The sequence below is a fragment of the Callorhinus ursinus genome, unplaced genomic scaffold, assembly GCF_003265705.2.
Source record: "Callorhinus ursinus isolate GAN/ISIS: 27379988/994484 unplaced genomic scaffold, GSC_fseal_2.0 scaffold50, whole genome shotgun sequence".
NCBI classification, from domain to species: domain Eukaryota; kingdom Metazoa; phylum Chordata; class Mammalia; order Carnivora; family Otariidae; genus Callorhinus; species Callorhinus ursinus.
In genome coordinates this window covers 7,644,798-7,671,975 of record NW_027397112.1, presented here as the reverse complement: position 1 = coordinate 7,671,975, position 27,178 = coordinate 7,644,798, and the positions used below count along the sequence as shown (strand labels likewise).

The 27,178-nt window shown below is 38.2% G+C and overlaps 1 protein-coding gene across 11 annotated transcripts in view; it reads right to left on the bottom strand.

The window, feature by feature from the left end:
• BPTF (bromodomain PHD finger transcription factor) overlaps nt 1-27,178 on the bottom strand; it is a 149,138-nt gene that overhangs the window by 12,233 nt on the left and 109,727 nt on the right. For 4 of the 11 annotated variants that reach the window (XM_025889864.2, XM_025889870.2, XM_025889869.2 and 1 more), the window contains 10 exons: nt 26,346-26,497; nt 25,315-25,423; nt 20,111-20,328; nt 16,626-16,848; nt 14,774-15,687; nt 13,093-13,175; nt 12,560-12,785; nt 6,182-6,504; nt 2,239-2,431; nt 1,291-1,375 (listed from right to left, as the gene is read on the bottom strand). In XM_025889864.2, coding sequence (XP_025745649.1) covers nt 1,291-1,375; nt 2,239-2,431; nt 6,182-6,504; nt 12,560-12,785; nt 13,093-13,175; nt 14,774-15,687; nt 16,626-16,848; nt 20,111-20,328; nt 25,315-25,423; nt 26,346-26,497 — 2,526 coding nt within the window. Of the gene's footprint in view, nt 1-1,290; nt 1,376-2,238; nt 2,432-3,181; nt 3,356-6,181; nt 6,505-12,559; nt 12,786-13,092; nt 13,176-14,773; nt 15,688-16,625; nt 16,849-20,110; nt 20,329-25,314; nt 25,424-26,345; nt 26,498-26,713; nt 26,876-27,178 lie in introns of all 11 variants that reach the window. The other 7 variants (XM_025889865.2, XM_073883253.1, XM_025889866.2 and 4 more) reach the window with 4 other exon arrangements.

Sequence of the window (27,178 nt, the reverse complement as noted above, 5' to 3'; positions counted from 1 at the left end):
CACACACACACACACACACACACACACACACACACACACACACACACACACACACACACAAGAACACACCAAAATGGGATTCAGTGAGGGAAAGATAAAGGTGCATTTTATCTTTTCTTACTTCTTTTATGTCCTAGATTTTCTAGAATTGTGTTATGTTTAGAAGCAGAATTATCTATCTAGATAAATATCCCTAGATACTTTCTCAAAAGAGATTATACAAATCTAAAATACATACATGGATTAGCTTCTTCTACCTTCAACATCAGAACAGAGGTAACTGGCTACTTGTTTATTTTTCAGATAGTTTTAACTAAGCCCTCACTTATTTCCCCTTCACATTTTTCCCCCTTTGAAGTTGTGTCAAACACAAACCCTTCTCCTTTTTAAAAACTGAGGTAATAACTGACATATAACATTGTATCAGTTTTAGGTGTACAACATAATTATCCGACATATGTATATACTGCAAAGTGATTGATTACCCAATAAGTTTAATTAACATCTATTACCAACAACATACAGTAGAAAAGTTTTTTTCTTGTGATGAGAACTTTTCAGGTAACTCTCTTAGCAACTTCCGAATATACAATAAAATCCTTCCCATTTGAAAAATGCTCAGCTGGCTTTTGAAATACTTCTTTCATCAGCTGGAGCTAATCCTTTCTTGGGCAATTTTGGAAGCTTTTATCTATGTTTTAATTTTTATAATTTCATTTGCAGATACACAAGTTTTAACATAATCACCTGAAACTGTTCATTGTAATACAATCACCTGTGGCTGTTCCTTATTACCATTTTTCTGTCCTGGGAAATGACAGTATATTCTCTTGGATCTCTACTATAGGCCCAACAAATTTGCTTTCTTCCAGGAAAAGATGAGGAAAAGGTGGCAGGGAGTGATGAGAGGCTCAGACAGATCCTGACCTGTGCATTGATTTCATTCATCTTTTACATAGCTGCATCATACTCTGCTTACGTATCATTTGATTCAGCTATTCCTTTACTGATGGCCACTGATTTCATTTCTGTTTTTCTGGACTTATAAACAGTGCTGTGATGAACAACATACTTGTGCACATGTAAATCCTAAGAAATGAAATCGCTGGGTCCAAGAGAATGCAGACTTACACTTTAATACACACTCCCAATTTATCCCACAAGTTACCACGGTAATTTATTCTTCCACCAGCCCTGCTCAACGTATCCTCACAATATATCAGTTTCATGGATGATAAACATCTGCTGAGACATCTGAAAACACTCCATATATTCAACTCAAGTACCTACCCATAGGTTCCTTAATAACACCGTAATAATCTGGTGCATCATTAGGATCCACTGGTTCAAGGAAAGGCCAGGCCATCTTATGGGCCTATAATTGGGGCAGAAAACAACATTATTGTCAGGTGGAAATACTAATTTCATTTAAGTTTCCCAACTGAGTTATTTTATCAATCAACCCTTAAATTCCAAAAGTCAGTTTTAAGCCTGAGAAATGCAATTATTTTATACTTAGAGGAGTTTTGCTCTAGTCATAAATCATTTCAGGTGAGCATAATCTATGCTAAGCGTTCTCGAAGGGTGGTCTGAGGACCTCGGCTGGGGGGGGGAGCACTAGCCTAGAAGTCAAAAACTTATACTCTCATCCCTATGTGACAACCTGCTATCTATCTGTACAGCTGGAGTGGAACAGGTTCAAAGTGTGGAATGGTTCCCACTAACGAGGGGGCAGGGACATGCTATTAAATAACATCACCCATTTACCGAGACCATTGTTCTTTTCAGTTCTTTTAGAAAGTTTTTATTTTCCTTTAAAGATTTTATTTTTAAGTAACCTCTACACCCAATGTGGGCTCAGACTCACGACCCCAAGATCAAGAGTCGCATGCTCTTCTGACTGAGCCAGTCGGGCACCCCTCACTAGAATTTAATCAAACTGTTTTTCAATCTATAGTGGTGAGGTAAGCTTTTCTTTAAAAACGAAATCTAGGTTAAAAAAGTGAGTCATTTAAAGACCGAGTGTTACATAGACAACAACTGCGCTCATGTGTGGATATGGTTAACCTCATGATCTCGGCATGTGAAGGACTGAAGTCTGGAGGACTTCACTAGACTAGCTGGGAGTCAGGAAATAATCACAGACTCTGAGACTGGAAGGTTCAAACCCTACAAATATCTCCAAAGTCACGCTGGTTGACTTCCTCTTCAAACGCTGCACACAGAGCGGTTTCTCACCTGTAAAGAACGAAGCACCCTTTTTAAACCCTCATAATCTTTCTCCGTTAGCGGCGTGAGCACTGTCATGGCATCCTCTGTCGACTGGCACTGTGGACAGACATACTCGTCAATGAGCTCTGCCTCACTTTGCAAGATGCCAACGCAGCGCCCATGGTACCAATTCTGACACCGATCACAGCCAATATAAAATCTGCAAGATCCGAAATGGAAATGTGAGTTCAAAACAGATGGGATCACATTATTTATAAGTTACTTTTAAAAATACTAAAACATGCACCTGAAAAGATTCTAACTCTGGGTATAAAATAGTTTTGGCATTACAACTGTTTTAATACTTTCGCAGATCAACATTCAACTGTGTTAATTTAGTGTTTCTGATGTTAAGAACAAGCATTAAAAGTTTATCAAGAACACTACGTAATACTGGAGAATATTATGCAAAATATTTAATTGACTTTAAAGCTCAAAACAAAATAAACCAAAAATCTTTCAACTAGTACTGTATCAAATGGGAAGCTGGTATTGGCCACCCAACCGGGAGTTCAAAATCCTAAAAGCTAATAACAGTCTCAGAACTTATAACCAAATTAGTGTTTTTTTCTAACCTACAATAAAGCGCCATTTCAAACACTGATAAAGTCCAAACAAGTCAGGCTATTTTAATCTCATTAATTTCTGTTACATATTGAAGAATCAAGTCTACCATTAAACCACATTTTTTCCCCAGTGCATCTCAAACATTCACTATGAAGCAACATAAATTTTGAAGGGGAGGTAAAGAGGGGAAAAAAGAGGGAAAAAAATTGGAAAGGAATTTGTAATGTAAGTGTATAATATATGCAGAAAAAGATCTTGCTTTTTATTTTAAAATAAATAAGTAACCAGTCAGAGCAATTTGGCTTCCTAAATTATTAAATATGATGCTCTTATCAGAACTCACTGTGACTCATCATAAGGTGTTCTGCAGATACAGTACAATTCCTCACTGCTGCCCTCTTGTGCCCGTTTACAATCATTACAGATGTACACATCCATTTTCTTAGCCTCCTTTTCTGTGATGCCAACACATTCTCCATGATACCAGTTAGTACAAAGATCACAGCCAATATAGAACCTAAAAGTATTCACAATGAAAATGACAATGTAGTTGTCATTTTGAGCTGCATGATACTTAAATCTGTCTTCCCTGTCCTGATTCACTTGCTTACAGGATTACTTTCTGCAATGAGTCAGCTGAACATCTGTATCCAACCATTCTACCCCTGGCAAACTACAGCATCTGACACTGTATCAAGTGTAGAAACATAAAATCACTCACATCAGTTTCAACAAATACACTGTTTACTGAAATATGGGTCTTTAAAAACACACTGGAATTTGAAAAAATAAACAACACACTGATGGTAATGTCTCCCTCTTAATGAATGTGTGTAAAACTGTAACAGGCACAAAACCAAAGCCAAAGAATCAATGACTTACATCTGTCAAACCTATGCCACAGAAGCCATTTCAAATTCAGGGCTATTTCTTAGATAGGTTTGAAAATGTATCTCACAGTTTAAATTTGAAAACAAAGCAAAGCGCAAACACCAAGGAGAAGTTACACTACAAGGAACATGCAGGTCAGCCAGGTATAGAAGATAAATGGTCAAAATATGATATGAAGAAGAAATCTAAGAAAGATACATGTGATAATTCAATTTCTACTAAGTTTTCTAAATTAACATGGGAATTTAATCCAATTGTTAACAGATTATGACATGGGCCAGTTTTTCAATGTAATGTATGTGACAATGTGGAGAGTGACCAGGTTAATTACCTGGTAAGGAACTACTTCAACTCAAACTGGGGGATATACAGTGTGGAGTGTGATATAAGAATAGGTAGCCAAAACAGCAAGAGGTTCCACGGTAATTGGCGAGCTGGGGCTGTATGAGTGTGTAAAGGAGGGCAATCACACTCAGTCAACCCTCCAGGCTTTTGTAATATAAGATCCCAAATGACAGAATGAATGAAAAGCATCTCTATGACAAACAGTGTATCTAAAAGTGCTGACAGGAGCTATGTAGCAATGCCATGTAAAAATCATAGCAAGAATTAGTGTGAATCACAAGGGATCCGACTGATCTTGCTGATAACGATTCTACCAAAGTATTTCTTGGTATATTAACCTGGAGAAATGGAAGTAGTCCTCAAACTAACCTGCCATATGAATGTAAAGGAATAATAAATGATTGTGTAGTTCATCCTATTCACATTAATTTTTTTCTTTTGAATTAAGACTCCTGCATGATTTTCACTGCCACATGTGGGGGCTGGGCCTTCAAAGTGTTTCTGCATGTTGACTTCACCCAGATGGCGGGCTATGTGTTCTGGAAGTAAGCTCAGGACTTGAATTTCAAGTTTTAGTTACTCTCACTAGGTTTCCAAACCAGCCTAGTATGGTACAAGAGATCACAAAATACTCCTAAAAAACATAGCTCATCCCAACTAGAACAGGGAGTGAATGAACCTGGTACACTGAAGTTTTAATAACAACAAACTGAAAAATATGAAATACCCACAAGATAATGAGGTGATCGCAGAAGAATGAGCACATGTTCATGCGTGCCTCATTTTATGCAACTTAAGTATGACAAAAATGTGTGTGAAATGAATTTCTGCGATCTGAGTATTTAAAATAAGCCAAAGAAGCCTAATTATTTAAATAAAGTCCATATGCAGATATTTTTGTAAAGAAAGTAAATCATGTTCTGTTTTGTTCTGTATATCATTGAGTATTCTTGTGCTTAAAGGGAGGCAGGCTTGTATTAGACTAAAGGCAAAATCAATTAGCAGGGCCCCACTTTCCACATTATCTATCATTTCCAATAAAGACAATGAAAATGGAAGATGCCAAAACTGAGGTGTTTAATTCAACACACAGCTAAATCTAGCAACAAAAAGTGTTGATCTAGCAACTGGTCATAATTTTAAATAGCACCGCCAAACAGCTTCAATGTTGTAACTTAAAAAACATCATTGAAGAGATGACAATTTTATTTTATAAATTGATTAGGCATCCACTGAAGGCAGACATTAAGCATGGCTAACTCTAAATAATCATATATTTTTAGCACAATCAAACTTTCTGGTACCGCAAAAAACACTGTAGTTAATCTTGGCTTTAAAAAGCTGGCCTACATTTAAATGCTCAAAATGAAAGCTAAATACTTCGTTCAATGATAATGATAAAAAAAAATGAAACTGCATTAATGGACTAGTGTTTCTAAAATCTTGTATATATCACCAAATACAAGTCACAACAGTCAAAAACATCTTCCAGCTGCCATGCTTTATTATCACATTTTTGAGTGTCATTCTTGAGGACTGAGTGAAAAGAACACTCCGGCTTTTGTCCCCAAAAAGAAAGTGGGAACTTTGACAAAAATATTAATTTTCAGTATTCCAATACAAAAAAACAGAACTGCTTAAAATTAAACAATAAAACCACTCAAACTTGAAACACTGTCCACCATTCATAGTCAGATAGTGCCTAAGATTTGATGTAATCATAAGGTTGGGAACAGATTCCAGAAAGGATGCTCTCGGCTTTGGGCAGCAGTAATAATATACCTCCTTCTCCAGACAGCATTACTGATTGATTTGGATTTAATCCAGAGAGAAGAGAAAGCAAAGAGCAACAGAAAGCTTGTTTTTGACAGAAAAGAATGTGATGAAGAACAAACATGAATCATGAACACGTAAAATACAAAATTTTTACTTCTCTAGTGTCGAGTTTAAGAACATCAGCTACAAGACCACAGATGAAACCTCATTACCCTTACTTTCAACTACTTTCATTGACATTGCTACCAATACACTCATCTTCTTCACAACTGGAAATTTAACAGCTAAACTTTTAATAAAATAAACTAGAGCCCCCCAAAAATCTACTCACTTAGATTCATCGTAAGGCGTTTTACAGATACAGTAAAGCTTTGTGTCCTTCTTAGTTTCCTTTGAGGTAGTAGAGATCATTTTCTTCTTCTTGGACTTGGAGCTTGAGTCTCTTTCTTCTTCTCGCTTCCTCTTCTGGGAAGCCGCAGGCAGCGTGGCCGTGGCCGTGGCCAGGGGGCCTGTGTGCTGCGGGGGAGGCAGAGGCGGGGGTGACGGCGGAGGGGCTGGAGGCGCAGGCGGGGCTGCAGGCGAGGTGGCCGCCACTGCAGTGGCCTGCACCATGTCTTTTTCTTTCTTAATTTTCAAGTCTCTCTTGAGCTCTTCCTGTTGTCAATTAAAGACAATACAAGACTGTCACTCCACTTAAAGTAAATGCATCACTTGGCCAGAGGACTTTATATGACCTTCCTTCTTACATTACCTCCCTTGTCCGAGCAGCTCCACAGCTCAGCCCCGTGTAAGGGGTGAGTAACTGTAGTGTCCTAACTATTTTAAACCCAACCAAATCAACAAGCAATATAAAGTGAAGATTATGTAACAGCCAGAAAGCTGCTAGCTATCCTCAAAGAAGATCTGACAGAAAGATGACCAAGTTTCTGAAAACAATGTCCCCTCCTGGCTTGCCCGTGTTGTATCCTAGTTACTTCAGTTGTTGCTCCGAATGGGGTTTCAAGTGTCCTCACCCACCGCCTGCTTCCTTCTGGCTGCTCTCCGTCTATGTCCCTAGAGTGAGACCCAGCATGAACTGAACATGACACTCAAGATGTGGTCTGACCAGCCAAAAGCTGAATGAGAGACAGACTTGCCTTATTTATTATGCTCCTATGTCTAGAATTTAAGAATGCAGGGAAAGCTATTTTATCAATACACATTTTGACATAAATGAAAATCCTTACTTCTCTTCATGTGAAACACTTTACAGACACACCTCTGTTACCTAGTACTACAACTTATTCTTTGAAATAATGATTATTTCCCTAGAGGAAAAAAAGCCATTGTCATTGGCATCCATATACAAACTTGGTATAAATAAATCACCACTATGACCAAGCCTTTAAACATCACACACAAAAAAAATTTTAAGTAATTTCTACATCCAATGTGGGAACTCGAACTTGTGAGATCAAGAGTCGCATATTCCAATGACTCAGCCAGTCAGGCACCCTGTAAACATCACAAAAATCCTAACAAATAAACCTGAATGGTCCTGGTTTAATGAATCTATTTTTTCTACCTAGCATCTAGATAGTCTTGTAAGTGAGAAGGTAAGTCGTATGACAATTCAGCAATCCTTCTCTATTTAAAAACAAAGTCTAAACTTCTTCCAAGGGAAGAAAGTAAATCTTGGGTGCCATTTTCCTAGTTAATATGATGTGTTTGTAACATAATGAAACAGATTTTAGGAAAATCAAGATGGATATAGTGGGGTGGGGGTCCTGGCTGGCTCAGCTGGTAAAGCATGCGACTCTTGATCTCAGGGTCTTGAGTCTGAGCCCCACACTGGACACAGAAGTCACTTAAAAAAGATGTTATAGTGGTTATACACGTTGATCCCCCACTTCAAGAATATACCAATGGTAGTAAAAAATAAAACAGAGAAGGGGCGCCTGGGTGGCTCAGTCGGTTAAGCGTCTGCCTCAGGCTCAGGTCATGATCCCAGGGTCCTGGGATCAAGCCCCGCATCGGGCTCCCTGCTCCACGGGAAGCCTGCTTCTCCCTTCCCCACTCCGCCTGCTTGTGCCTGCTCTCTGTCAAATAAATAAATAAAATCTTAAAAGAATAATAAAACTGAAAAAATTGAAAAGCTACAGCCATGCTTGAATAAGATATAAATGTCTCTATGAAATGGAAACACAAAACCGTACACAGAGCTGACACTGCAGGCCTGCGGGATTCCAGACTCAGAACTAGGAGGTGGTAGCCCAATAACAACCAGTTTCTGCAGGGAGAGGGGGACTCAGCATGCTTAGTGGGACTGGGCCATAAGAACAGGCTCCCTGCTTGATGGAAGGGTTGGCTGGTCTATGCTGGGCCTCCAGAGAGGAAACAAAAACACAACTCCTCTCACTTAAATGCGAAACGTTGGGACGCCTGGGTGGCTCAGCCAGTTAAGCGTCTGCCTTCGGCTCAGGTCATGATCCCAGGGTCCTGGGATCGAGTCCCACATTGGGCTCCCTGCTCTGCGGGGAGCCTGCTTCTCCCTCTGCCTGCCGTTACCTCTTCTTGTGCTCTCTGACAAATAAATAAATAAGATCTTTTAAAAAAAAATGCCAAATGAAAACATGTGATATGAAAAAAAAAAACAACCAACAAAATCAGTTAACTGAATCTGCGGCACCTGGGTGGCTCAATCGGTTAAGCATCTGACTCTTGATTTTGGCTCAGGTCATGATTTAGGGTTGTGAGATGGAGCCCCGCAACGGGCTCCGTGCTAGGGGTGAAACTTGCTTAAGATTCTCTCTCTCTCTCTCCCTCTCCTCTGCACCCCACCCGCACACCGCTTGCACTCTCTCTTAAGAAAAGAAAAAATAACTGAATCTGAATTCATTCCAACTGAAATTAATTTTATAGAACAATTTGACAAAAACTTTGTAATATGTTTGAGGAGTTCAAAGAGCTAAATGAAGGTTTAATTCTACTAAATAATAAAATTACTTTATCAATAAGAGAAGCAAAGGGAGAGAGGAAAAGGTGGAACACAGGACATTTTTAGGTCAGCGGAATCATTCTGTATGATACTGTAATGATAGGATTCTGTATTCTGTATGTAACACGGAAATATGACATGATGCATTTGTCAAACTCCTAGAACTGCATAACACAAAGAGTGAAACAATGTAAACCATGGGCTTTAGTTAATAACAATGTACCAACATCGGCTTATCAGCTGTAAAACATGGCCACACTAACACAAGATGGTAACAGAGGAATTTGTGGTGTGTGAGTGTGTATGGGGGATAGCCTACAAGAACTCTTTCTGCATAATTTTTTTGTAAATTTAAAACTGCTCTAAAAAATAGCCTATTTAACAAAAAAGAGATAAGCAGAAATCATACAAGAACATAAAGGACCAATCACATATCTTGAATATAAAAAAATTATAATTAAAGTTGTGGAAGCATTTTTTTGTAGAATAACTTGTTAATGCTATAAAAAAATAATGGAATAGTAATTCCACATTGTTACCATGGCTTTGTGAGGGAGTAAAATTGTGGGAGAACTTTCATGATTGGCTTTATATGTTTCTATAATGTTTTAATTTTCTATAAGCATGTATATTGTAAAATTAAATAAAGAAATCCACTACACTTGCAAAAAAATATTTTAAAAATATGCTAGTACATATACATTTGAATACTGCCCTTCAAAGCAAATTATCTTAGCCATAAATTCTACTAGTTAAAATAATGCTGAATGTCTGGGGCGCCTGGGTGGCTCAGTCATTAAGCGTCTGCCTTCGGCTCAGGTCATGATCCCAGGGTCCTGGGATCAAGCTCCACATCAGGCTCCCTGCTCCGCCAGGAACCTGCTTCTCCCTCTCCCGCTCCCCCTGCTTGTGTTCCCTCTCTAGCTGCCTCTCTCCCTGAGTCAAATAAATAAATAAAATCTTTAAAAAAAAAATAATGCTGAACGTCTTCTTTCTTAAAGCATAATAAATTTTCTTCCTTATTATGTAATATACTGTCAAGAAAACCACACTGTAAGATGTTTATAGCAGAAATATTTTTAAATGGCTGCACAGTAAAATGAATGCAGAAAAATGTTCAGTATATGTTGTCTCCAGTGTGATTTCATTTCCGTATAAATTACATTTATACATGAATACGTCTATTAAAAATAATATATACAAGATATATTCTAAAATTTTTTAAAAATGGTAATCTTGGGGGTACAATGACTTATAGATTATTTTTATTTGTTGGCCAAGGTAATTACTTTAGAAAGACATCTGAATGTACATGTCCAATTTACTTATTTATATGTAAAGAATACAAACTATTAAATATCTCCCCACTCTGTGCAGAATATGCAGTGGGAATAGCAAATGACACGTTAGATGTTAAATGAATACCTGCTGAGTGAATTAAATGGATAAGTCACATTAGATTTACTATTCTGCAACCTGAATTTTTCATTCAAGCATTTATCATTGAGAATTTCCCCAAAGAATTAAAAACAAAAAGGACCAATCCTACCCGCACCACTTTGTTAAAATGGTAGTCCACTGAGTGGACACTCTCACATGTATTTAATCCAGTGGTTCTCAGCTCAGGGTGGTGCTGGTACCTTGAATATTTAAGAATGTAGGTGGAGGGGACAAGGTCACTTTTTGGGTTGAAGGTGATGATACTAGTATTGAGTACTCAATACTATGCTTTCTACACTGTGTAAAAATCTGGCCTGTGGAAAGGGCCCAAAGTGCTTCTTTTGAGAAATACTGATTACCAATCTCTTCTCTGTGGATTTCAGGTTGATTCCAAATTTTTGTTATGATTATTAACATTATGTCCTTGCTCATATATCTTGCCTGTTTCTTGGGTGAGTTTCTAGAACTGAAATTATGGAATATCAGAATATCCACATTTTAGAGTCTTTTGATATACACTGATGTAATGTTCTCTAGAAATACATGGTATTTTCTCTAAAAAAACAGTATTTTCATTCCACTCCTTAGTATTTAGGTTGACTATCTTTTTTTAAAGATTTATTTATTTTAAAGATTTATTTATTTGACTGACTCCTTAGGATTTAGGTTGACTATCTTTTTTTAAAGATTTTATTTATATGAGAGCACAAGCAGGGGGAGAGGGAGAAGCAGGCCTCCCGCTGAGCGGGGAACCCAACATGGGGCTCAATCCCCTGGGATCATGACCTGAGCTGAACTGAAGGCAGACACTTAACCAACTGAGCCACCCATGTGTCCTTAGGTTGACTATCTTTTTATATGTTTACTGGTATTTGGCATTTTTAAATTTGAAAATTGCTTATTTGTATGTCTTACACATTCTTGTACCAGAGTGTTGTTTTTTCTTTTTTTAATTTCAGCTTTATTGAGGTATCACTGACAAAACTGCAAAATATTTAAAGTATACATTGTAGTAACTTGATATACATATATATTGTGATAGGATTTCCCTTATCTAGTTAACCAATACTCACCTTTTTCTTAATGACCTAAGAGCTCTTTAAATTTTAGGACTACTAATTCTGTCATCAATGTCACAAAATTTTTTTCCTGTTTGTTACCTATTTTTCAATATTGTTTATGGTATTTTCTTTTTTCCTATATGAAATTTTTTCTTCTGTCATCACATCTTTTTCCTTTATGGCATCTGAAATCTGTAATGTGCAGGAGTGGTTTTCCACACCCTGAGATTACAAAAATGACAATCTTGTTTTCTTCTATTATTTTTGTGGTTTCTTTTTTCACATTAGAATTTTTGATCTGAAATGGATCTTAGGTTGAGAGGGAATATCTGCTACTGTGAATTGGCTCTTTTGTTTATGACACTTTCGCAATGCTTGTGGTCTCAACATGTATCTAGTGCGTGACCACCTCATTGAAATCTTTCATAAATAAAATTTTTCTTTGTGGGTTTTGATATAATGATCATATCATATACAATAAGAATTTTATCCCTTTTTTTCTTTTCTTGACTTAACACACTAACTAGAAATTTTTGGAGATGATAAATAATAATGTTGGGTTTTGGCACTGTCATCTGGCTTCTGACTTTAGTGGGAAGATCTCTCAAGTCTCAGAGTTGCGTAATGTTGATTGTTGGGCTGATCAATTTTTTTAAAAATACTTCTCATCTTAAAATATACAAGGTACTTCCAGGGATGCTTCAGATGCCTACTTCTCTTTTAAGAAGCTGTTCAAATATGTGTGAATAGATGTCTTCTTTCATTTTTCAATAAATTCCCCAAGCAAGCAGAGGATTAGCAATGCCTACAGGATCAGTCAAGGAGGAAGGTGTCTTATTTAATGGACAACTCTTTATTTTCCATTTTTCCAACACTATTTTGCAGTTCTTGGTCTACCTTTCTCATGAAACTTGGCTCCTGATAACTACTGGAGAGACTATGTCATAGAGCATAAAAGCTATCCTCAAGAGGGTTCTCAAAATGTTTTCCTTTACATCAACAGACTGACCTCTAAGAGTGGCTATGGTAGAGATTACAATATGCCTTCAGATGTAAGACCTCTGTCCTGTTTCAAAAGACGTGTGTCCCACTGTTTTTAGTCTCTGTACAAAAATGTAAGTTTTAGAAACAAGCCGACATTTAAAGCTTAACCCAAGTTGCAAGGGGGAAAAAAAGAATTAAAGTTAAATGCTAAACGCTGGACACAGAAGGAAAGGAAATACGCTGTTACCTGCACTTCAATCTGTAGGTCTTTGTCCAGGAGCGCTCTCTTTTTTAGGATTTCAGCTTTGAGTTGTTCTTTGTGTTTGAAGAGCAGCGCGGAGAGCTTGGTGGCATTCTGCTTGCTACGTTTCTGTTCCACACTCTCTTCACGCTTCCGTTTTTTTGCTGCCTGTTTTTCTTCTTTGTCTATCTTATCCAAAATATACTTCATCACCTGGTTACAGACAATCATTCTAGAGAGAAATACACAATCCATGTAATGCTGGGCATTTCATTCTGAAAGGCTTAAGAAATAATTTTTCTATGTCTCTATGGTTGATACACAAACTTTCTGTAACTGGAAAGCTTCAAAGAGTGATTCAAACCAGTTATGAGCAGCTAGCAGTGCCAAGTGTTCTCATTTAATGAACTTCAGCCAAGATTTAAAAACAAAAACCAAAACCATAAACTCAGACCTCCCGTGCGTGTGCACGCTAAAGAAGATTAAGGCTGGTATACAACGAGTCCTTGTGTTCCTGGGTTATAAACATTTCTCCCTACCTTTGATTCTCTTCTCTTTCAGCTGGAGTCATGGTCTTTTTCTGCTTTAAATGTTCTATTACAGCATTATGCTTCATCACCACCTTCAGGACAGAACAAAATCCCAAAGTGCATATTTTATATAATGACTGCAAGTTGGTATACAGTTAACAACAGCAGAAATCTGAGCACGTGTACGTTTTCCAAAGAAACTGTAAGAATTTTATATCCTAATACAAAAAAAATTAGAGCTACAACAATATGGCCTGGGCGCTTACCGTGTACTGGGCACTGTGCTAAGTAAGCACTTGACATTACCTCAACTGCTCCTCCTAACAACACTGAAAGGGATAATTTTATAAAAGAGATTCTGAGACATGAAAAACTTAACTCACTTGTTTGAGATTAAGTAAGTACTATAAGCTGTAATTTTTACCCAGCTATCATTCTCCAAAAGCCATATATAGTTTTTTAACGTTACGCTCACTTTCTTGGCATCAATTTCAAATATTTTCCCTCCTCCCTGTCCCACTTTGCACAGAGATTAGGATAAAGACAGATATTGTAATAATTCTCAATTTACACACTACACAGTACTAAAAGCTGGGTAATGATGCAGTTGAACATATCTATGACATCACAATCTATAAGAATATTGCCATACACCTTTAAAATCCCTTTGCTGTTTAAAAAATGCTTCCAAGCACGTTGTAGTAGAATCATCAAACACGCTAAGAGACCAGATCTTAATTATTCCCACCACTAAAAAGAAATGGTGCCCATATGATGTGACAGAGGTGCTACTGCTACAATGGCAATCATGTTCCAAGTATCAGGGTATCAAATCAACATGTTGTACACCTTAAATTTATACAATGCTATATGTCAAGCATATCCCAATAAAAAATAAAAAGTGCTTCTACATACATGACCTCATTCAATCATTACAATAATCTTTTATGGCTGGAAGGAGGGAGTATTAATGAGGATATAGAGCTCAGGGCAGAGAGATGAGTTTCACAGACTGAATAGAAGACCCCGGAACTGAACACAGGTCTCATGACTTGGGAACACTTGTAATCCACACTCAAACTCCTGACTAATGCTGTTGATGCAAAGGCAGTTTTCTCCAGTGATGCTACAGGATCTTATACATGTGACTTCATTTTAAGTAGAATAATTCTAACTCCTCTAAACGGCCTTACTTCACTAAGACGCTACTGCAGGATGGCACTTTTTAGTTAAGCTATGGAACAGAAGAATGTCAACCTTTTACAAAGGTGTGGTTAGAAATGCAAGTGAGTTTCCACTGTCTATAATTTGCTTGGTCTACATGCAAACTAAGGAATGACAATTGCAAAGAGCTTCAAACAAAGGACTATGACACCTGATGTGGCTTTGGGCTTGGTCAGACCTTCAAGTTTTGTATTCATAGTACTCAAACTCCTAACTCCATTCTTCCCATCTTAGTTCTCCCCGAATACAGGTAGTTCTTCTAATAAGCACTGATTGTTTACATCCAACAAAGAGTTCCAAGCCATGGTAATCATTCGTTATTTCTTGTCAATCCAGTGCTGCTTCTAAATCGAACCATCAATGACTTTTGTCTCATGTCGGAAACCTAACACAACCAACACTAGGTCTACTGCACAGCACAATCATTCAAGCTACTGAACATGCTGCTTTTACTTAATAACTTTACCTGTTTCTGAATGATTTCACTTTGATTAGAAGCTTGGAGGGTGTGTTCCCGCTTAATTTCTATCTGTTGCTGCTTCTTCTTTTGCTGCTGATCCCTGAGTTGCTGAACCCTTTGCAACTGCTCTTGCACACTGGCTGCCTGCACTGTAACCACATTCTGAATCTGGTGAGTCTGTACAGGACTGCTTTGCTGAATTTGAATAGGTAACTGGAGTTTGATTTGCTGGGGCACACCACCTTGCTGAGCCTGTATCTGAGCCACAACCTGCGACTGGATCTGAGAGAGAACCTGGACTTGTTGCAGCTGAGGCACAGCAATGACTTGGGGCTGTGGCTGCTGTATCTGTAGCTGAGGACGGGATGGGGATGACACAGTAACTTGACTTAACGTCTGTCCTGATGAAAGAGTTTGAGTTGGAGACTGTACCTGGGGTTGTGATTGTGGCTGGCCCTGGGAAGGTATCTGAAGAGATGTATGTGGTTGAATTGGAATCGGTTGTGAGGTTGTAGTCTGACCCTGGGATTGCTGTCCAGGAGACACTTGGGATGGAGTCGATGGACGTATTCGAGTCTGTGGTGGACTTTGGACGCGAGCAGGAGACTGTCCTTGGACATTACTTTGAGGCTGACACTGTACTGCGACTTGGGGTTTGGATGACTGTGCTTGGGTGGGTTGTGCTTCAGAAGGGACATGGGATGCAACAGTTGTTTGGGTCTGAACTTCAGCTTGAGTCTGAACTTCAGGCTGAGCTGGGGACGGGGGCTGGGTTTGGGGCTGGGGCTGAGCTGAAGGCTGAGCAGTCTGTGGCTGGGCTTCTGGAGGACTCACACTTGATGACTGAGCTGGTGGCAAGGTTTTGGCTTGTTGCACCTGTGTCGGGGGTGATAATTTACTCTGTCTTTGTTCACTTGTACCTGTGAAAAAGAAAGACCAAATATTTCTATTACTCTAGAACACAGGACCTTGCTAAAAGAAGAATTTGAAGGGGATTTTCTAAAGGTGAGAATTCCTTATTTTAGTATAGAAGATTGATGCCTTAGGGGCGCCTGGGTGGTTCAGTCGTTAAGCGTCTGCCTTCAGCTCAGGTCATGATCCCAGGGTCCTGGGATCGAGCCCTGCATCGGGCTCCCTGCTCGGCGGGAAGCCTGCTTCTCCCTCTCCTACTCCCTCTGCTTGTGTTCCCTCTCTCGCTGTGTTCTCTGTCAAATAAATAAATAAAATCTTAAAAAAAAAAAGAAGAAGAAGAAGAAGAAGACTAATGGCTTAGAAATGTTCCACAGACACACCTGAGGTAGGACTCTCCCAACTGGGGAGCCGGGTCCTGCTTCAAGGCTGCCCTCTGCACACGCTAACTCTCTGGAGCACTGGCTTTTAAAGCAAGGTGCAGTCTCTGGACATCAGCCAGGACTTCTGGCATAAGGCTAATGCTAAAACCTCATTTTTCTCCTATGGCATGGTGAGGGCAGCTTTCAGGAGGAGGCTAACAAAGTGGTTCTGGACACGCAGCTCTCAGATGTAAGCTATGAGCTAGACAGATCCACCTTCCCTGAGATTATCTGCATGACTCAATCAGTGCCTACACAAAGCTGGGCAAGAAGCAAGTGTGAGCACAGTTACCATGATAGCCACTATTTTTTGCTCCCCACCCCAATTTTCTGTATTTTTTTATGGGGGGATGGAGGTGACAGGGAGCCTGTAGGAACAAGAGGTACTGTGAGGCTGACCAGTCATCTCGTAAGCTCACTGGCTTGAGGCATATCCTCCCAAAGTTAAGCAGTGGGCCTCCCACCCCTCTGTTAGCCCAGCCACCTGAGGACTGACACGCAGCATTTCTGGTAACCCCGAGTTCTACCTGCTGCTGTAGTGGAAACGGTGGTGGTGGTGGTGCTGGCTGCTGTGGCCGTTGTTGCCAAAGGCGTAAAGAGGAACCGCTGAACGGTACCGTTTGGCATGGCAGCTTGCATCAGCTGCTGGCCTGGACCCGGAAGTATGGTCACCCCTTGAGGTATCAACTGCAACTGTCCAGTCGTTTGACCTTGTCCTTGAATTACTACTGTCAAACCTTGATTGCCACCCTGTGGAAAAGAAGAGACAACATGTAAACAGTGTCCAAGGCATCAATCTGTAAGTATATCACTTTTATGTTAGAAAGATACTTTCATGTAATGAAAACATATATTTGAATGTCTACAGAATAGCATCAGAAGGAATTCAGATAAGCTAAAATACAAATATTTATTCGGGAAGACTGATGTTGTATAGTGGAAAAAACATAAACTAAAACCCCAGAGTTCCAGTCCAAGCTCTCCAAATGGACAGCCAGGTATCTGTTTACAAGTAACATTACTCCTCCAGATCTAAATTTCCCCAATCCATACAATAAGGGCGTTGAGGTGAATGACTAACATCTCCCCGAAATTCTGATTTTAAACCAGATTATATTCATATTATTTTATAATTTTCAAGCATCTTTATACATACTGTCTTGTGACTTCGTGGAGTAGTGAGAGAAAATATTACTATGATCTTATCACTAATTAGAAATTCAAGGTTAGAAAGTCCAAGTCACTTGCCCAAAGTAGGAGACCAAGTTCAAGGTAAGATAAAATGAGGAGCCCAGGTCTCCTGGTTTCAGTTTTCAACACGTACCAGGTTACCCATGGTGTGTGTCTGTGTGCGCTCAAGTATGAAAAGCTTAGGGTTTAGACAGGGAATGCAAACACCAAGTCAGGAGGGTTGCTAATGCCCACATAGTTCTCAAAATGGGGACCAGGAAGTAAAAACTCTGTATGTACTACCTCTTCCGTCCAGGACTTACTAATCCAGTGACCTCAACTACCAGGGACATGGCGGAGAGTTAGAAAGCAAAGTAAAAACAACCCACTCCAAATTCCCAACAGCCAAAACTGACACCACAAAGTTCATGTACAGAACTCTATGTAACTTCACTCAGGAGTCAAAAAATATTTCAAAATATTTTCAAAAATATCGTTTTTTGCACATTCAAAAATACATAAAACATCAAGTGTAGTTTGAAAAATAATTATAAAGTAAACATCTATAACATCAGCATTCAGGTCACCATCACCAATATCCAAGAAGCCCCCGCTGTGCTCTGCTCTGATCTCCAGTCCCCTGGAGGTAACCACTGTTCTCACTGCTACCATAGCATTGCACTTCTTCATACTGTGTAGGTATGGATCTTTTTTTTTTTTTTTAAAGATTTATTTATTTATCTTTAGAGAGAGAGTATGTGTTGGGGGGGAGAAAGAATCTGGAGCAGACTCCCTGCTGAGTGGAGAGCCCAACACGGAGCTCAATCTCACAACCCCGAGGTCACAACCTGAGTCAAAATCAAGAGTCAGACACTTAACTGAGCCACCCAGACACCAGTTGTAGATCTTCATAGGGCTCTGGGTTCACAACTTCAAGAGCACCATCCATGAAGAACATGATGGGAATGACGCCCCTCCAGGCAGGCAATGTAATAGCCCTGTATCCCTATACAATAGAGCTAGTTTTGCTTGTTTCTGAGTTTTATGCGAACAGAATCGTATGTTTGTTACTTGCTCTTTTAGCTCAACAATGTGGTTTTGTGTGGCTGCAGTTTTTCATTTTCATTGCTGTAGGAATGTACCACAATTTGCCTAATTGATAGTAGACAGACATCTGGGTTGTTCCCATGTTTTTACTCATGTGAACCATGCTGCTATGAATACTCATGCCCATTACCCTGGTGTTCACATGAACAAGAACTTCGTTAGGGAATACACCTAGAAAAACTCCTGGATGTATGCACATATCCTCGATTTTGCTTGATAATGTCTAGGAGCTTTCCAAATGGCTAAACCAATTTATACCACCAGCAGTTGTACATGAAAGTTCATTTTGTTTCATGTCTTTGCCAATTCTTGATCTGACATTTTAATTTATACCATGCTCTTATATACATAGTTTTAATATTCATTTCCCTCATTACTAACAGAGTTAGTACTTTTTTTGATTTTGGAATTTAGATTTCCTCTTTGCCTTTTTTTTTTTTAACTGAGCTTTGCCATTTTGCCTTCTTGATTTTTATTCTTTATGTATTTTGGATAATTGTCCTTATTTGACTGTATTTGTATCTTCTCTCATTCTCTTCACTTTTATAATGTTTCCTGAACTGAAGTTCTTATTTTTGATGTAGCTGAATTTACAAATCTTTTCCTTTACTGTGTTTTTTTTTTTTAAGTAAGAAAGCCTTTCTTTTCCTACCTTAAGTTATGAAGGTTTTCTTCTATCATGCTTTCTGAAAGTATTATAGCTTTACCTTTCACAGGTAGGACTTTTATCCTCCTGGAATTGAGTTTATGAGTGAGGTAGTGGTCTACTTTCATAGCTTCCCATATATTGTCCCAACACCATTTACTGAACAGTCTGTCCTTTTCTCAGTGACCTGCAATGATACCTCTATCGTAGAGCAAGTGTCCACGTGCACATGGTCACTTTCTGCATTCTCTGCTCTGCTACTGGTCTATCCGTCCTTGTTGTCTGTACCTTTCTGTATTAATGAGTGAGGCATCGTAAGAAGTTTTGGTATCAGGTTATCAAATACAGCAAAACCTCTTGTTCTTCAAAAGTGTTACAGCTATTCTTTCTCCTTTGCATTTCCACATAAATTTTTTAAAATCAGCCTGTCAAGTTCCACAAAAAAATCTCCTGGGATTTTTACAGGAACTGCATTCAATCTACTGATTACTACTAGAAGAACTGGTAACAATACTGAATCCTGCAAGAAAGCAACTTATGTCCTCAAATTTTATTTTTTTCCATGGAAATTGGTCAACTAGTAATGTTTGGTAGTTAAAAAGATTATCCATCTGGCTGTTTTAGTTCACAGTCTAAGGTTTAAGCACTCTAGATAACTGAAATTTATTATATCTTGCCTTTAAGAAGTATTTTTGTTCGACTCTAGGAAGCAGCCATTTCTCATTTCCTTAAAAGGTACATTATAAAGTTCTGAGAGTAAGTACATGGCTTTGTTTTTTGTTGTTGTTTTTTTTAATACATTTGAGAGCGAGAGAGGGGGGCAGGGGGAGGAGAGACAGAATCTCAAGAAAACTCCCCACTGAGCGTGGAGCCTGACCCAGGAATCAATCTCACGACCCTGAGATCATGACCTGAGCCAAAACCAAGAGCTGGACGCTTAATCGACTGAGTCACCCAGGTGCCCTAAGTACATGTTTTTAAACTTACTCCAAGAATAAATAAATGATCACCTCTAAAGTTAAAATGAAGAATGCTAAGTGGAATTAAAAACTTAAAAAAAAAAAGTTAAAATGAAGTTGCATTACTTACGTGACCCTGTGTTAACTGAGTGAGCTGAGCCATGGTAAGCTTCACCTGTCCCTGTTGGGGGCGAGGGGACTGTGAGGCTGAAGACTGCAGATTTGTGCTGGATGCTCCCGAAGTTAATCCTTTCTGCCCAGGGGTTGAGGAAACTGCACTCGGGGCAGAGATTGCGGTGGAGACGGGCTGCCCTCTAATGATCTGAGTCACCACTTGTTGAGGAGCACCTACACACACAGAACGCTATGAATGCTTATATGCCCTGAAGCAGCATTTGGAGTTGAAATATTGTCCAACACATCAGATGAATGCATGCTTTTCAATTTTCAATTTTCATCACCAATGTGATGCTGTCAGCCCAACGATGCACTCAGACATATACCCACACCCAGAGTTCCACCTGGTTGTCAGTGAACCTGTTTTCGCTCGGCTCCCTAACCACCATTCCCCAGTTCTTGCTCTCTGCAGTAGAGTGAAAACACAATCAAGATTCTTCCCACGAGTCTAAAGCAAAAACGACAATAGGCAAGACTGAAGAAAAAATACATATAAAGAGCCATTTTATAAGGCTGCCTTTCATTTGGAATATTTAAAATAAGAAGATAATCTAATATATAATTATTCACATGAATTTCATATGAATTTTAAACGTAACAAACAGAATAGGACTATCCTGAACCAATTGTGTTTATAAATGAGCTTTTCTTATAGCTTTTCACCAGACAGTTTGGGAGAACCATGAGGTCAAGGATCACTTTATCCTCATGCTCAAAGAATACTTCTATAGTTCATTGTTCAATATCCACTGAATGAATTAATTTAAATTAGAATGGCTTCTGCAGTCTTCTAAAAACGTTCACCTCTCATTTAACTTGCTGAAACTAGAAGACAAAACAGGTGGAATTTTTCCCTTGTGGAATAATTGCTAAGAGTAATTATTTGGTAGCTAATTTTACTTTTGCAATGTCCTAACTCGTTATTAATTAGTGAATACCATCACATTTCTGAAGTTTTATATTCATTTCCTTTTTTTCCATTGCTGAGTACATATATATTTCTGTACATATACACAGATATTTCTTTTAACGAATGGTGTTTATGTGTAACACTGTAAGTCTTGACATTCAGAATACCTTCCCCTTTTATCTTTTTTTAAATAATGCCATAGTGAAATCCCTGTTTATAAATTTTTATGCACTTCTAGTTATTTCCTTAAAATAAACTCCCCCCAGTATTACTGGGTTTCTAACGGGAACACAGTACTAAACTGAATTTTATATAGGTTATACCAACTCACACTCTCACCATCACTGAGTTTCTATTTCACCGAACCCTTGCCAACCATAGGTACTATCACTAAAGTACAATTTCCAGCAATTAGAAATGGTATGACAGCATCATGGTTTCTGACTTCAATTACTAAAGAGGGTCAGCATTTAAACCCGTGTCAAGTCGTTACGCTTCATCTGTGAACTCGCCACATTCTTCCCATTTCTCTTCTTTTCCTACTTATTTATAGGTGCTTTTTACAGATTAAGATAAAAATTACAACTATGTATTCTTCCTACTTTGCATTCTGCCTTTTATTTCTTTTTAAATCTCAAAGTTTTTTTTTTTTTTTTAACATGTATGTGTGTGTTTCTTGTTCTGGCTTTATTTACTTCTTTTAAATTTTCCTGCATTCTCTAATCAGATATGTCTTCCCAAATATGTTCTTAGTCATGATATGCGTTGGCAGAGGTCTGCCCCACCACCAAAACTATAAACTGATTATTCCAGTATCATTTGCTGTTAAGTCCAGTCTTACCTTCCTAATTCAAAATGACACCTTTGTCACACTGCAAATTCTCACATATCATGCCTAATCTTTAGTTGCTTCTATTGATCTAGTTTCCTTTGGTGTCAGTGCTAATTCTGGTGGTGTACAAATTGCTCTAACAACTAGCAGTGCATTTTCCATCATTACTCTCATCTTCTAAACTTTTCTCAATTAATCTCTTCCATTTAGTCTTAAGATGAACCAAAAAAAAAAAATTACATCATATGAAGTCAAGTGCTTTAATCTGAGAACTTCTGGACCCCACATTATGTCCTTGTACTGCAGTTTGAGGAACAATGCATGAAAAATTACTTAAGTTGATCCCCTGGTACTGATATGGTGCCATCATAAACAAAGATGGATTAAAGGGTTAGTGCTGCTCATTCAGATGATCCCCAACATGTACATGTTAATTTGAGATTATCACCAAAATGTAAATTCAAAAATTAAAAAATTTTTATTACATCCAGGAAGTCTGTGGATTCAGTTTTGGGAAAGGCCAGTGTGGTGGTAGGAATAGGATAAGCTGAGCTGCACATAATCAGAGGCACACTACACACATCCACCCACCCTCCACCTCTCTGGCCACAACTCCTAAGATCCCACATCTTCACTGGGCCCCACCAGACCCACTGGCCATCTTGCTTTTGACACAGGAGACACACTCATACGTGTAGCGATGGAGTCACACTATGCGAGTCAAACACATAACTGAAACTACATAAGGCAATACAGAACAAAGGCTCTATATCTTGCAATTACCAAATTTTTTCAGTTTTGTAAGTATATTACCATTTGTCATCTATAATTTTTTTTTCTCATTTACATTACACTTTTATTGTTCCCTTTAGTTACCTGACAGCTATTTTTAAACAGTAACAGATACTAAATTAATCAACTGTCCCTGCAGCATTAAGTGAAATAATGGATCACACTTTCTTTTCTGGGGTAAATCCTGTTTAGACTTTAGAAAATTGCCTTTATTTAAATAAAAAAACAAGACAGTGCTTTATTTCATATTAGAACTGTGCTAAAATTGTAAAATAATGGAAAAGATTTAATCTTTTCTTTGCCCTATGCCCTGGAACTTTTTTTTTATAAGAAGAAAATTGCTTCCTAATCATTTCAAAGAATTTTACCCGTAAAACCATGAGGTCTGGATTTTTGGGGGGAAATACTATGGCAACTTTCTAAATTTCTTTCCTTGATATGAGTCATTGAGACTTGAAATTTATAAGCATAGTATATACTTATGCCTCATTATTCAAATAGATTTAGTTCCTGAGTATGGGGTGTGAGAATCCTCCAGTGTCTTACTATAAGGATTCCTACACACAATTCTCTTTTGATTAAAAAAAGTTCATTCTAGGGGGCGCCTGGGTGGCTCAGTCAGTTAAGCATTTGACTTTGGCTCAGGTCATAATCTTGGGGTCCTGGGATCTGGCCCTGCGTCAGGCTCCCCGCTCAGCTGGGAGTCTGCTTGTCCCTCTCCCTCTGCTCATGTTCTAATACATAAATAAAATCTTTAAAAGAAAAAGTTCATTCTATTTTTATAGCATTTTCTCATTACTAATTTTGTAAACTAGCATTTTGTTCCCATTTCTCAAGATTAGACTTGCAAAAGAATGGTTTATTTTATTTTTTTAAAGATTTTATCTATTTTCTGACAGAGAGAGAGAGAGACAGCGAGAGAGGGAACACAAGCAGGGGGAGTGGGAGAGGGAGAAGCAGGCTTCCCACTGAGCAGAGATCCCGATGCGGGCCTTGATCCCCAGGCCCTGGGATCATGATCTGAGCCGAAGGCAGCCACTCAACGACTGAGCCACCCAGGTGCCCCAAGAATGGTTTATTTTAATAACATTTGCCCTTTTCTCTCTTTTTTTAAGATTTTATTTTTAAGTAATCTCTATACCCAACATGAGGCTTAAACTCTCAACTCCCAGATCAAGAGTCACATGCTCTATCGACCAAGCCAGCGAGGCACCCGCCCTTTTGTTTTCTAATTATTACTTGTATTTTTGTTTTATTTCCTCCTGTTTTCTTTAAGACTTGTTTTATATATTTTTCTAACTACTGATTAAGACTTAAGAATATGGGGTTTTGGTCTGTTTTATCTTCCAGTGTATTTCAACTGCCTGGAGTAGGTGCTCAAAATATTTACTGAATAAATTTGTCTCTGAGTCCAGCTTTGGCAGCATGACTTAGCTGCTACTTGATAATCTGCTTGAACCTATGCATCTGATGTTCCCTTAACTCAGAAGTTACTTATGAGAACATATGTTTTAAAATTTTCAAGCAAGTAAAAATTAGTAGAATAACTTAATATTAACTTCTAGCTTTACTACACAGAATGTGGCCTATACACATTCTACTTTTTGGAAGGAATTCATCAGGTTTTACCTATGACTCATTATATGACCATTTTTGTATAAAGAGCCCATATATATTTAAAACCAATGTGTATTCCTGAAGGTTTAACAGTTGACACAGTCTGTTTCTGGTCTACTATGCTTCTGTTGATCCCTCCTTGATATCAAATAGTTTTTGCTTTAAACACTCCAATGAAATCTTATTTGATTCTTTTTTTTTTGAAGATTTTATTTTTAAGTAATCTCTACACGTAACGTGGGGCTTGAACCCACAACTCCAAGATCAAGAGTCACATGCTCCACCAGCTAAGCCAGTCAGGCACCCCTTATTTCGTCCTTAGAGATTCCAAACTGCATCTTCATTGCAAATTATCTTACTAATATTGAACAGAGCAAAAGTCAATGATTTTTACATTGTCTTAAAGATAATTTTTGTCCTCCCCACCCATACCCCCTATCTCCCTTCTTACTTTCTATTTTTGGTCTTTATTTCATGTAGCTTTACCCATCTTTTTATTAACCTTTTGTGGTAACTCAACTTTAGATAGGTTTCTTATTACTGTACAGTTGAATTTTTTTTGTTCTATCTTTACAGGATTCAAATTTTAAATATGGGAACTTTAACCTATTCACGTTAACGAAGGGCTGTTAATGCCTTTGTAAGCTTTTTTTATGTTTTCTGTTTAAATCCTTCTTAGCTGTTTCCTTGACTTTGTCTTTTGCCACACAGACTGTTGTCTTTACTCATTCTCTTTACTCCAATGATCTGAATTAATATATATTCTATTTATTAGAGGTTTTTAAAAGATTTTTATTAAGCATGCTTGGATCTATTTTTCCCTTATTGGCAATGCCAGAAATGAAATAATATGGACGTACCCCAAAATGGATTAGAAATTTAGTATGCTTTGAAGTATGCATTCAAGTCGGTATTTTTTAGTATGTAGAGTAGCAAATACAGAGTATTACAGATTTCCCAGACTGGGTATTTAGATATAAAATGAAAATGCTGGAGGGATGACTACCTGGCTGTACCATCACAGGTGTTCGAATAATCGCCTTTCCTAGTGTTGACTGTTGGAGTGGTGTTCTAATCACCGTCATACCCGGGCGGATCTGAGGCCCTGTGATTACCTATAAATGACACAAAGGACAATGAATTAAATGTTTTTAAAAGACTAAAAGCATGATGGACTTAAGAACACAGATCTTTAAACATTCTCTATTGATAAATAGGTCTACAGAAATGACAAAGGCTCTTGGACATTACATTTTAAATTACATCAAGCATCAGCTTAAAGATGGAATTCTGAGGGGAGAAAACTTAATTCAAATGAGATCATACGAAATTCCTTGTCACTGATACCAAGTACAGCTTTATAGACTAGAAGGAAGGGACAAGACTCAGTGAAGCTCTGTTCTATAACCACCATGGCTGCCCACAGGAAAATGTTGAGTCCTATTTTCCCTGAGGTCCAATACATATCTGTCACCCAAAGAATACAATAGTAAGATTGGAAACCCAATGTTCTTTCATGGTTTTAGAAGAGAGACTACAGAGCATATTAATTTTCAGTCTTATAATTAGGTTTAGAACATTTTCAATTCTATAAAACTTCAAACTTTTTCCATGATACTAGAGCCACAGAAATTACATATCTAATATGTGTGCATATCAGCTGATAACAAACTAGTTATAATGTCGTGGATTCTATTTTCGTTCTACTTCCAGTTGCACAGCAAGTTTCCCTGGGGGCTCCAGTGCTACCCATTGTTTCACATGGAGGAATTTTCTTTACAGAATCCTAGAAAGCATTAATTTGACTCATAACGTATACGAATATGCTATTAACTAAGTGTTAAAAATTAACATTTTGCATGATTTATGCTTAGAAATATAAAAGATTTTTTAAAAAAAATCAGTACTTCGTCACAGATTAAGTAAAAAGCAAAGGAGTATTAGAAGCTGGATTAATCCTGGAAGAGGCCGTTCTAAAAACTTCAACTTGGTCTGCTTAACACTTCAAAACAAAATAAGCCTGTAAAGAATTCTTACTTGTGAAGTGCTTGTGGTTCCTCCAGAGCCTGAGGTATTGGGCCTAATTGTGACTGTTGCTGTCCTGGGCTGGAATGAAGTAAAGGTCTGCTGACTTGTACCTGTACTTGATGGAATGATACCCAGGACTTTCTGCTGTACTTGAACAACACCTTAAAAAAAGATGAAGAAGTCATTAACAACTGCCCCTTTAATAAAAAGCAGCAGGTGTTGCTGGGTTTCTGAGGAGAAACTACGTGTGGCAGGGTTTTTAGTGGGCTACATAGAATGTGAGATCCGAGGACTGAAATCAGTGAAAAGGAAATGAAAAATAATGGCGACAGTATGATCTGGCAAATGTGAATTAAAACTCTTCACATTTCCCTTACCTCCTTGTGTTGCTGGCACATTTACAGCGACAATCTTGCTGTTTGCAGGAAGTGGCAGTTTGGTAATTACTTTTCCTGCCATAGTGACTGGACTGCCTGTAATTTGGAACGTCTGACCTGTGCTGGCAATGGTTGTAGCAGATGTGGCAGCTGTGCTGGTGGCTAATGGGGTATAAGACATTTAATAAGCTTTAGATTTAAAATAACCAGCAACGTAGTGACTTATAGGAAGGGCACCAATGCATGAAATGTGGCTCATTTTGTATTTTTAAGACAAACATTCCTCTCCACTCAAAGTAAGTGAACTATGTAAATGTTGAAAGTGAAATAATGTAAGAGTGGAGTTTCGCCAATGTTAATAATTATATTATTTGTAACAAACCAACTGTTGCAGCTTGTTTGCTCAATCAGCTGCAGAAAAAAAACAATTTTCTAAAGAAATGTTTCATTTCAGTAAAGGAATGA